This window comes from Labrus mixtus, chromosome 9, assembly GCF_963584025.1.
Source record: "Labrus mixtus chromosome 9, fLabMix1.1, whole genome shotgun sequence".
In the NCBI taxonomy this organism is placed as follows: Eukaryota; Metazoa; Chordata; class Actinopteri; order Labriformes; family Labridae; genus Labrus; species Labrus mixtus.
In genome coordinates this window covers 10,908,516-10,920,924 of record NC_083620.1, presented here as the reverse complement: position 1 = coordinate 10,920,924, position 12,409 = coordinate 10,908,516, and the positions used below count along the sequence as shown (strand labels likewise).

Genomic DNA, 12,409 nt, shown 5'->3' with positions numbered 1-12,409 from the left:
GTTTCTTCCGGAGGGAGGCTCAGCCTTAGAGATAGTGTGATGAGCTAGGAAACTCCTGGGGAGCAAAGGAGTAGAGCCGCTTCTCCTACTTATCGAAAGGAGCCAGTTGAGGTGGTTCTGACATCTGATAAGGATGATATCACCATGATCTGGCCTTGACCCTCAGAATCCCCAAGAAGGAGTTGGAAAAAGTTTCTGGGGAGATGGAAGTCTGGGTCTGGAGGAAGACTAAATAGGATGGATGGATGGAAGTTTGTGGTGATAGAATATCTTTTAGGATGCAATAAGTTTCACACTCTCTTGTATGCTTGTAGAAAATACCTTAATCTTTGAGTTCTACACTACAGTATGTTCCCGTTTATTGACTGCTTGTTCTTCACCTGCCTGCACCTTTCATGCTTTTTCACCTCACTGACAGATGACCTATAGTAGAACTTAACCTTAAATGTCTTACGCAGCAGATGATTGATTGCTTTAAAGGCCCTGTTTCTCACACAAATCACAAAGTGTGCTGGTATGTTTGTACGTGTGCTTGTGTGAGCCGAAAATAAAAACATAACCAGAACACTCGTTTGCCAGATGAGGTACATGCAAAGAAATGTGTAGTAATGTGTGCATTTTCAGTGCACGTGCATATAATGTCCCACCAAGACATCAGCCTCGGGGAACAATTTGTATGTGATTTTGATTATAGCATGGATCAAAGGCACTGAGCTCAGCATACAGCACAGTGACAACTATTCTTCAAAGCATTTACTATACCACCAGAGTCTTTGGTGGAAGGAAAGGGGAGAAAAAGTGAGGAAAGAGGAAAATGATTTATGGAACGATAGAAATCAAGACACAGAGTGACTGAGAGGGTGTAATAGGGGGGATGAAGAAAGAGGCAAACTGAATAAGGACAGCTGTAAGGGAAGGAAGGAAGTGTGTGTGTGTGTGTGTGTGTGTGTGTGTGTGTGTGTGTGTGTGTGATACTTCATACGGACACTGTGAGATGAGTAATTTACAGACACACATTGCACACACTACATACAAAATTATTCAGTCCACATTCACAGCAGATTCAAAAATAGTTCAGTGTAGCAAATCGCTGACTCTATGGATTTGCTCAAAGTTAGTCAAATAAGAAAGAGAACCAATTAACAGTAGCTTTGACAACTCTCTCCATCCTCCTTTAACTCTCTCTTAATTCCTGTGTATTCTGAAAGTTAGTTCTTGTAATTTCACCGAACCATTGTCAGCAACATGTCCAGCCTGTTTAATAACAATGCTGAGGATTAGCGCAACGGATGAGTAGTTGGCAGTAATTGTCTTCATTGTGCTGGATGTTATCATTCTGGTTGAAATATGCCATGAAATCAAAGCGCAGCAATGCAATGTTTAATTAAATTGAAGTGCAGACCCTGTGGAGGTTAGTATTTGATCTAGTAAGGGATTACACAAAGAAGTTAAGATCATTATTATTATCATTCCAGGATTTGTTCAGTTGGAATAGACAGAAAAGAGAAGGTTTTGAATATATAAACATGAAGATTTTCCTCCTCATTATATTAAGTGTCTTCAGACACTTGGTTTGAATCAACACTGAAGATGTAATTAAAGCAGCTGTGCAAATATCTTCTTTATAAAGGTGCAATGCAGTGTATAAACAGTTTATTCCTGCCAATAAGACAAATGGATCATTTTCATCTTCATCTCTTCAAACCTATTCAAAGCACAACTTTATTTCCAACGTGATGATATTTTTGACATGGATGTTGCTGCTTGTGGTACCCTCATTAAATTTGTATGTATTTTGCATCTGTTTAAATGATTATTATGAGTAAATTTCACATGTAGGCACACTACAATATTCAAATTATTTGCACAACAAAGTGTATACTATAACCCTCATTGGCAATGAATAATATTCAGCATCTCCTCTTCATCATTTAGACTGTGACTCCGGAGCTGTAGAGAGAATCTTGACAGGAAACACAAGTGTGTCTTAGAAACAGCTCAGTGGAGACAGAAAGTTTTTGCAGACAGCAGCTGGTTCTCTTACAATCACCTCCCTCCCATATCTTAAATATCAAAAGATTTCATTTTTTGGTCTTCTGGAAGAGATTTGTTTTTGTGGCTGCCTGATTGCAAACACATTCTTGTTGTTTCATTTGCAAACATATTTTGTCTAACTCTAGTATCAGATTAGGAATCACGTTTAAATGTACTATTATCCACAGATTGATGTACCATTGCTGGTAATAAGAGGAATACGTTTGCCAGGAGATGCAGGGTAACTTTAAATCTTGAACCTCCTCCCATCTGACAAGCAGAAAGTCAGACTCAGAGTGGATCTTTATAGATCTGGTTAAAGAGCTGTCAGGAGAGCTGACGTAAAGGAAACAGAGGGCCTAGGATGTCAGTTGTTATACAGACAGCAGCAGTCTGTCTGACAGGCCTGTAGATTCTGGCTGGCAGGAGGTGGAGTTGTAAAGCTGGAAACAAGGAGAGTGTTGTGCTGCTTGTTCAGCAGTTGCTCATTTTTTAAACAGTTTTCAGCCTGTGAGGTGTTAACATTTGGGGGTGGAAAAAGAGGAAAGTTTACTTTCTGCATCACAAGCATGAGAGAAGGAAAAGCAACCATGGCAATCCAGCTCAGTTTACATAAGCATATGTATTGTGTATCTCAACAGAGAGGATCCAGAAGGCAGTCCAACCCGACTGGCTTTATTTACGAGCCCTTTGATCATTACTACAAAGTAAAAGGGAAATACTGTACCTGTCATGTTAAGTGCCAAACTTTCCCTTGAGAAACATGGCTGCATTGTTAACTTTTATTGATGATTTTCACACATGAACAGGAAGACAACAGACTGAGATCTAGAGATTATCGAGAAGTAATATAATATAAATAAATATTGTTTGTGAGTTTTGCTTTCAGAGTTAATTAAACATTTGGCTGCTCTTGGCTCTGTTTGCAGGAAAACAATACCACATGCAAAGTTTTGTTTTGTACTTTAAAAAGAGAAAAGTAGACACTCAAAATTCTGGTAACAATGTACTTGTTTGAGCTAATTGCTAGAAGGCCCTTTCGTTTACTGTGGTTTTGTTTCTGCGATGTAGTGTTAATTACCGACTTCAGAAGGCTTTGGAGAGGAACTTGTGTTTTTGAGAGGACATGTTATGTTCTTTGGAGGAAAGGTCTGCAATTTCAAAGAACAACATGATGGTGAGTACCAGATAACTCTGTTAGGGTGAGAAAAAAAAAGAATAATCACTGATTAATTTAATGTTCACGCAATCAATTTCTGTTACTGTTTCTCTTGCTCTCTCTCTCTCAGACTTAATCCCATTTGGCGGGAAAGAGAGGGGTATTCAAACCATTGGTTTAACTCTGGATTTATTTTTTTTTGGTTTTTAGAACTACTAAAATCACTCTCCACGCTCTGAAGCAAACCTAACAAGCCAGCCTCTTTCAATTAGGTATGACCAAATTATTCTAAATTCTAACATTACAGAAAGCTCTGCAATGCTCTGCAATGCTAGTATGATCAAATAAGAGGAAAAGTCACAACAAGTCAAAAGGCAAAATGGACAGTAATATAACTTTGTTGTTCTTGAATGCAACAAGCTGAATGTGAGCTAAAGTCAATCGCCACAGAGTAAAATACTTTATTCAGATAAGTAGAGGTATCAGTCTCATCAACTGCTGTCAGTATGAGTTAATGTTCCAGCTGTCAATATAATTGATAAGATAATCAGTTTCAGGACACCAAAGGGCTAGGCAGCAGTTCACAGATAAACTGACAGACAGCCAGAGACAGAGTTTGTTATACTGCTAACAGATCAACATAACAACCCTCTATATCGATGAACTGTGCTCTATCTTAGATTTGACAAACTCTTTCTTTCTCCCTTTTCTTCCTTGAATGATTCCTGCATCACACTGAGGGAGACACAGTTAACACCCAAGTTAAACATCTCAAAGCCTCAACATCCCTGATGTTTACAAATCCTATCTTTTGCAAAAAGCCCAAACACATCACATATACAAACTGAAGGTCTGAGGTGTTTTACTTAAAAAAATGTTCGGTATCATACAGATTTAAAAAAGTGTATTGAAATTTCTATGTCCCCCGAAAGCAACAACTTTTACTTATAAAGACGCTGAAATGAAGACCACTCGTGCTACAAATCATTTCTAATCAACTTTCTCCTCACCATTTAAATCCCTTTCCACATTATTCCTCGAACTCTTTGATTTAGTAATCTTTTAAGTTCAACCCAAAATGGCTAACAGTCCATCTTCATTTTTTTTATTTGCATGTGTGTGTAATGATGTTCATGTGTGTGTCTTTCAAAGCGTTCCAAGTTGAATGAGGTCTCTACAGAGCCAAGGACATGATTACCATAGCAACGAGCAAAGATAATGCGTTGTTTAAGGCCATCGACTATTTACTGTGTTTGTTTGGAGCAATCACTGCACTAACATTGTCAAAACAAACTGCTTAAAGAATGTCTTCAGTAGAGAACCTACCGGGTCAGGTCTTTTGCGAATTGTAATACATCTTATATGATATATTTGCTTTACATCTGACTTGTTTTACATCTGACACACTACTTGCAGAACACAAATATGCAATACGGACCGAAAACCCCAACTAACCCACTTTAAAGTTGCTGGAAACACAGATCCCAACTCACTTAGAATCAAGGTGTTTGAAGTCATCCCCATATCTATAAGAGAAGGTGACAGACTGGAACATCTTCTCCCAAGAGAGACCTTCTGGATAGTAACCCTTAAAGAATCAGCTTTCCCTGGTCTGAATGAAGACATAGACTTCTCCCCATGCCATTGATGCGAGCAATTTTGTTCCATGTCTGATTTGTGTGTTTTTTATTGTGTGAGATTATATAATCTGCTCAATTTAAATGTACAAGCATTTATTTTTACTTGTAAATTGGGAGCAATTCTTAGCCTGCATTCCCAAACACTTGTGCACATGTGACAATTAGTGTGTACAGTATATTGCTTAATGCATGTGTGAGTTTTAGAATCTCACAGGTTATGCATGGTCACAGATGGAGAAACGTTCTTTATAGAAGCTGTGCATGCTGTAAAATGTATGTGTGTATGTCCTATGGTTTCTCAAATAAGCTTTATCCTGATACACAGCACATTTGATTAGAATAATTGTTATAATACATATACATTATCTTTTAATATATATATATATATATATATATATATATATATCTGTCTATATGTGTAAGTGCCTTGGATATCTTTTTGTGCCTACTCTTCAGAGGACTTTTTTCACTCAAGCGACAAACATATCAACTGTTTACATTGTTCCGTTCCACCCTCCCCAAAGAGCGTCTGTTTGCTGTTCAGCTTGATTGAGGACCCACGCAGCACACCTAACCTTGATTATTTAGAGATAATGTGTTGTTTAAGGCCACTGACTATTTTTCAGGTATTTGGCAGGCAGGCAGGCAGGCACAATTCATTTCCTTAATTTTTCATTATTATCTTTCTGCTATTACCCCTTTTTCCCTTTAATATAATTTGATAAACACACACACTAACAGGGTATCGTGCAAAGTTCCAGATGAGAAAAGTCTCAATTATGACTGTAACACTTAGATCTTGCACCTTACTGCAAACAGAACACCTTCACACCACCCCCATAGAGTGCAACAACGCACAGACACTTTTACAATCGTATGCTGTGCAAGCTCTCAGCAGTCTAAGCACAGGAGCTGAGCTGACACCAAATTAACAGTTCATGCGATCGCTCATGCGACTCTTGCCAAGTCCTCACAAGCATTTGAGGTTTGTTCTTTTTGGCAGCACATGCTGGAGTCATTACTGACATTCACTCATTTTTCCACATAATGGTCCATAAGAGATGATCAGTGAGAAAAAGTGAGAAAAACAAATTGTGTGTGTGTGTGTGTGTGTGTGCGTGCGCGTGTGTGTGTGCGTGTTTGTGGATAGATATACAAACTCATATGACCATTCAACCACACTCTGGCAACAAGGGGGAAATATTATAAGTACTATAATATTATAATATAGTATTCTATTTTATTTAACAAAGTGGATGACACTTTCTATACCATAAGCCTATTTGCAGTTTATGTAAATTGAGCGTGCTAAAATAGTGTGAAATTCATGGGTTCTCTCTTTTATATGTGTTCTTACATGCATGTCTGTATTTACAGTATGTGCACGTCACAGCATGTTCTGTCATGCAAAGCAAAGTAGATTCATGGCATAATTTCATTGAACTTTGCCACAAGTTCACCTCTTCAAGGCTCCAACCTGATGGACAGATTGGTAATCTCCTCCTGCTATCAACTGGTAGCATGCCGTTTTAAACACATGTCTCATGAGTTATCGGTTCATGTTCCCAGTCTACTTAGTAAGATAGAGTGGCCAGCTGCTAATAAAAGCTATACAAGCACACAGTACTGCAAGTCAACCCAGGTAATAATGTAAGATTTCAAGAGACCTGACCAAACAGAAGAAGTAGCAACACATTCATGACCCACCCAAAAGGACTTCTAAATATAAAAAAAAGGAAGGGGCATATATACTGTGAGTAAATACAGCATTTTAATGCTTCACACATGTCTGTGGTTGTTGCACTGACAACTACACACACAAATACAAAATGTATATTTATTATTAGATCTGACTCCTAATGTTTCGTTCTATAAATTAAACCTACCTCATGCTTATACATTCCTCTATTATCATCATCATTCCTCTCTTTCACATATGCTTCCTTCGCTTCCAATTCTTTCTCGGTCTTTATCTTTATTTTGAAAGGCAGCATGCACAGAAATATAAATCCAACAAAGACATACAGATCACTGCCGCTCTTGTCTTTTCAAATGCTGCCAAGCTAGGCACTCGGATTTATTCGGACCATGTTCTTGCAATGCGGGGACGGGGACAGCATGAGGTAATTGCACCCTGGTGGCACAATCTATACAAGTGTACACGGCATACAGTCACACCACATCAGGGGGCCTGAATCCTTTCATGAGAGACATAAACCTACTCCTTCTCCCTCACTCTCACCAGTGTGTCTCCTTCCACCTGTCTGACTGATCGACTGATGCAAATGTTGTTTACCGAGTTTTTGAAGTAAAGAAAATCATTAACAATTGAATGAGCCCTCACCACAGCACATCAGACTGACAACAGGAGACTTGATGTGTTTTTGTTACAGACTCAGAAAACAGCCTGGTGGACCTTTTGTTTCAGCTCTACTGTCAGAGTGAAATGCAAAGTGTGGGCACATCAATCCCCCATAATCCAGTATGTTATCATCACTGTATTTATACAGCAATGCATCTCCACCCCCACCCCTCCATGCATGCACAATTCCAACCTTCACGTATACTCTCCTACTCTTTTGTGGTTTGACTGATTCAAATTTAAATGATTCCCAACTCAGTCAAACTAACATCATGGCAGTGAAAAAAGGTATCAGGTAAGAAGTCAATAAGAAAACCTTAAAATGAATGTGCCCACACTTTGCATTTCAATCTGACAGTAACAAAAACAAAAGGTCCACCAGGCTCTTTTCTGAGTCTGTAACAAAAACACATAAGAAAACCTTTAAAAAATCCATGGCTGTAGCCCAAAACACAAGTTCTGTTGTTCTGTTGTTCTTTGTATAACTTTATCATGTCAAACAGTTTGACATCTGTTCTTTGTAGAAATATCAAGCAGACAAACCCCTAATGTGTTTTTCGAATGAGTACCCTGACTGTAACATGCTGTATAAATTGTGTGAAACTAAACACACACAGCTCCACAGCTGAGAAGCAAAAACACTCTCACTTGTTATGCCTTCACCTACACTGCAGCGCTAGAGCAGATGGCGTGCACAACCCTTGGTTCACTTCCTGAAACAAAAAGGAAACAGAGAGTGACAGAAAAAGAGAGAGGAGAAGGTAGAGACTGCCATACCATTCATCCCAAAGCATTACTGTCAGCACAGAACAATGCAGTATTGAGTGATTAGCACATACACAAACAGGTATCGTCTCTCTCTGTCTCTTTCAGTTTCCATCCCCTTCTTCCTCCCTCGTCATCTTTTATTCCATTGTTCCTATGGAGCGGTGAGTAGAAATTCTAGCCCATCCTCATCTGTTGTCAGAATTCATTTTCAACATCATCTGCCTACTGAATGTTCATGTCACACTGACAGGAACACCATAATAGCAAATGCTTTGGCATCCTATAGGGGGTGATTTACTGCTCCAACTTATTCATTCATTTTCTAAAGATTCAATAATGGAATCAACTCAATTTGTTTCAGGACTAAACAAACTTACAACAAAATTGGCAATGTGAACAAAAATTGTAAATGATTGTTTTGTTTTTTAAATTTGGGGATAATGGGGGAAATGATCCAGGCAAAGTAAATGGAGAAGGGAGGCGGACCTTGCCTCTGGCACTATATATGCAAGGTTCAGCCCTGATCTGAAGTATATGATATATTAAACACAGCATAACTATCAATAACACATACATTATGCTTACTTGGAATATAAATGTCTGTGTTTGGAGGGGGGGTTCAGAGAGTCCCACTCATAATTTGTTTCTGGGAAAGCGTTGCTGCAGTTTAAAGCAGTGACCATTCCTGAATTAAATAGTCTAAAACACACATTGTAGTAGCATTATTATTCTTTGCGTCTGGTAACCACCTGGTCAACAGCTCCCACAGATACAAGCATTTGTTGGTATTGAGTTCCCAGAAAGCCTTGGTAGCAAAAACACGAAGCAAAATTAGTGAGCAACTCTTCCGCTTTTATACTTCATCAGACATCTAACTCTTTGAATGTCACACAAATGAATGACATGTTTTTAGTAACTGTCCTCACTGGTTTCCTAGCAGTGTCAGAATTCTTGGCATCATGGCTGACAATGAGGCAGGCCGGTCAATACTCTTAACAATCAGATCCCTTTAGAAGGTGTCATGCTCAGTTACATACACATCTGTCAGTTGTCTTGCCATGGAGGATTTAGATTCAAAAAGCTTCTGGGTTCCACCTCATGAAGCTGGTGTCCTGAGCATTAAAAAAGAAGTGATGAGACGTCTGATGGGCTTAACATTTGCAAAGGGTCAGCAAGGCCATCAGCAGGTTCTCTCTGTTATGAGGACTCTTAAATAGCAAAACAACTCAGACAAGTTTGAGATCAAACATGGCAGATTTCTGGAAGCCTTTGGCTCAGAGAGCTGAGTTAGTTTTGTTGCTCTATTGTTTGTCTTCTCAATGTCACCTGGCAGGCGAGCGTCTGTATGTTTCACTTTTGGAGCAGGCATGTTTACCTACTGCCCCAACAATTCTGGGCTTGTATTTCCAAAGCTGAGTGATGTGGCATCGGGCCTGTGCGCTGTTCACCTGTCTGCCAGCTCTCATTACTGGTCAAGCAGCATCACAGCCCACTTACGTTACACGTGTCTAGACTGCGTCAAGAGTCTGGACAGCATGTAATGTCAGTCTGGTCCAATTAACAGTCAAATATTAGCATTAAAAAGTGTAGCAAAATAAGATGAGAAAAAGCATGCCCTGTTTGAATCAAACAATGAAACACTACTAATGCAGAAGAAAGTAACATTGAAATAGTTGTTGACGGTAAAGTCAGAAAAATCAAGCAATATCGCAGCATTGTTTCATGTCTAATAAATGTTTTCTGGTTAAATTTATGAACTAGGTGAACATGCCTTCAAATAGGAGAATAAATACAGCTGGAAGTGTGTCCTTTTCATTTGGGATGAAAGATGAATTTCCCTGCTTGTGTTGCTAAACGCTTATGCATCATTGAAATAATTTTAGCAACAAGCACCCTCATTAAATCTGCAGGACTTTTATTGGTTAACCTCGTGTTCAGTGCTTCAGTGCAAAATGTACCTTTTTCTATAAAGAATTACCATGATCAAACAGGAGTGCTAAATACTTTTGCCTGCCTTGGTTTACCTTCAACTCTAATCTGTCACTACCACTTCTCTATGCACACACAAAAAACATGTTCTTCAAATATACTCACACACACACATACAGAGAGAAAGAGAGAGATCTAGTTTTACAGTGATCTGCAGAGCTTTAAAAGAAAGTAATTGTACCATATTTTACGTAATTCACAGCCTCGGGCTGGAGAGTCAAACATACAAGTCAGTTGAACAGCAGCACTGCTGAGGTCAAGTCCGACTCAGACACTCTGCCCACACTGCAGAGCTGTCTCACCAAGGCAAAGAGAGAGAGAGAGAGAGAGAGAGAGAGAGAGAGAGAGAGAGAGAGAGAGGGAGAGGGAGAGAGAGAGAGAGGGAGAGGGAGAGAGGGAGAGAGCGAGAGAGAGGGAGAGAGAGAGAAAGAGAGAGAGGGAGAGGGAGAGAGAGACAGAGAGAGAGAGAAAGAGAGAGAGAAAGAGAGAGGGAGAGGGAGAGAGAGGGTGTGTGGGAGAGATGCAGAAGAATCTTCTTCCATTCATGGCATTATAAATCATTAGAATTACAGCATTGGAGTATATTTTGAATTAGGCAGTTAATTGCTCTACAGAAGTTTCAGGATTGTTGGAAAATGTACAGAATACAAAATAAGCTGCAGGGAAAAGAAAGAAGGAAAAGGGCCAAAGTGATGGACAGAAACATCACAGCAGCTGTAGGAGCTGTCAGTAAACTCTCACCAGACAGCATTTTTTACAACACTAGTCAGGATTGTTTGTGACATCCTGAGTGAACGAGATGTTTTTATATGATGACATAAAGTGCATGTCAGTGGAGATTGAGGATAAAAAATTGAAAATTGAAGCAAAACCCACTGAAAGCATTCTGCAGCCTCGGAACAAGATACTTCATTGGCTTGCATAAATGGCATTATGAAATTCCACAATATGACAGCAACAAAAAGGCATTTCAAGGCAGAAAGAGGGAATTTGTGGCTTTCAAAACAGCAGGAGGTTATCATCAAGCTTTTAAGCGCTCTTCCTATTAAAATAGAAATACAGTATTGTTTAAATCTGGACACTTCTCTTCATCCAAGTTGAATAAGGGAATGCAATGAAGATGAAATCGATGGCATGATATTAACAGAAACATCTTTCCATTTTGTATAATATGGAATTGCAAATATATTTCAAACTAAATAAAAATACTCAAATAGATTTTAAATTGAATGAATGTCAAAGCTGCATTGTGCCTAATGATTAGATAAAACTTTTCCATGTACAAAAGAACATTTAGTTTAGTTGTATTTCTCATATTGTCATGAAGTCACTCTAAAAGGTACTTAACAATAAATTATTGCAAAGCCATCACCTTTGGGTGGGATATTTTACCATCTGTATTCAGTTTAACACTCAAAGTGTAAAAGTTGTAGAACAAAGGAAAAAGCTGCACTCAAACTCACAAATGGTTGGAACAACTCAGTTGTGATAAAAAAATTGAGCAGCATAATAAAAGAATGATGAAGCTGTTGAAGCTGAGGTGGAGTGGATGAGAAAAGAAATAAAGACAGAAACACGAGTGCAGCATGGCACGACATGCCGAAACTACAATGCCAAACAAATAGCAGTACTTCAAGAAACATCACAGAACATTCCCTACAGCGTCACTTATCTCTGCACCTAAACACACAAACAAACACACGACTATCTCTGACACACACGCACACACACCTGTACTTCATGCCAGTGTGTTTCCCTGTTGACTCCTTCAGTGAAATGTGTCTGGGAGTGAAGGAGCCAAAGCTGCGAGCGATGATGGCCACGGTGCGAAACTTGGCCCTGGCTTGGTTCACCACGTTGGGGCTGGTGGCGCTCTGCTTGCTGTGGTCCCCATTCCCCCTCTTCAGGTTGTGGTCCGTGCAGGCGATGGACACCTGCATGACTGAGCTTATGTGGAGGCAGCAGAGCCTGCGACCAGAGGGGGAAAAAAGTACAGATGGGACTGAAGGAACGGAAGAGGAGACTTGCAGGGGAAGCCTGAAGTCTCTCTAAAATGATCTTGATTCAGCTGCTTGTGTCCGGAGTCTGTGGTAACGTTCTTTCTTTACTTCTGCGGCTCTTTATTATTTCACTGCAAAGGATTTTGCTACGTTTTTCCCACTCTCAAAACAAGTCTTCCATTTCAAGTCTTTCCTTGCAAAAAAAAAATTAAAAAAAAAAAAAGGAGTCTGCAGAAAAAGTCAATCAGCAAAAGCCTGAAAACAAAACAAGACTCTTCGGTTCTTTGAGGGATCCCCAAAATATTCTCTGACTGCCTTCTTTTCTTCTGTGTCCTCCCCTCTGATGACAAGCTCAGGGAATTCTCTCAAAGCGTTTAAAGCTGCAGAATGAATATCGAAGTGGAGAGCAGCCGGATGGCAGAGAGGGAAGCAGAGACAGAGATGCAAGCCATGCACT

At 39.5% G+C, this 12,409-nt stretch overlaps 1 protein-coding gene across 1 annotated transcript in view; it reads right to left on the bottom strand.

Moving 5' to 3' along the window:
• The window catches only part of kcnab1a (potassium voltage-gated channel subfamily A regulatory beta subunit 1a), a 66,369-nt gene extending 54,290 nt beyond the window's left edge, over nucleotides 1-12,079 (bottom strand). The window contains exon 1 of the mRNA XM_061046238.1: nucleotides 11,684-12,079. Coding sequence (XP_060902221.1) covers nucleotides 11,684-11,892 — 209 coding nt within the window. The 5' untranslated portion in view covers nucleotides 11,893-12,079. The remainder of the gene's footprint in view (nucleotides 1-11,683) is intronic.
• Between the last annotated feature and the right edge of the window lie 330 nt (nucleotides 12,080-12,409).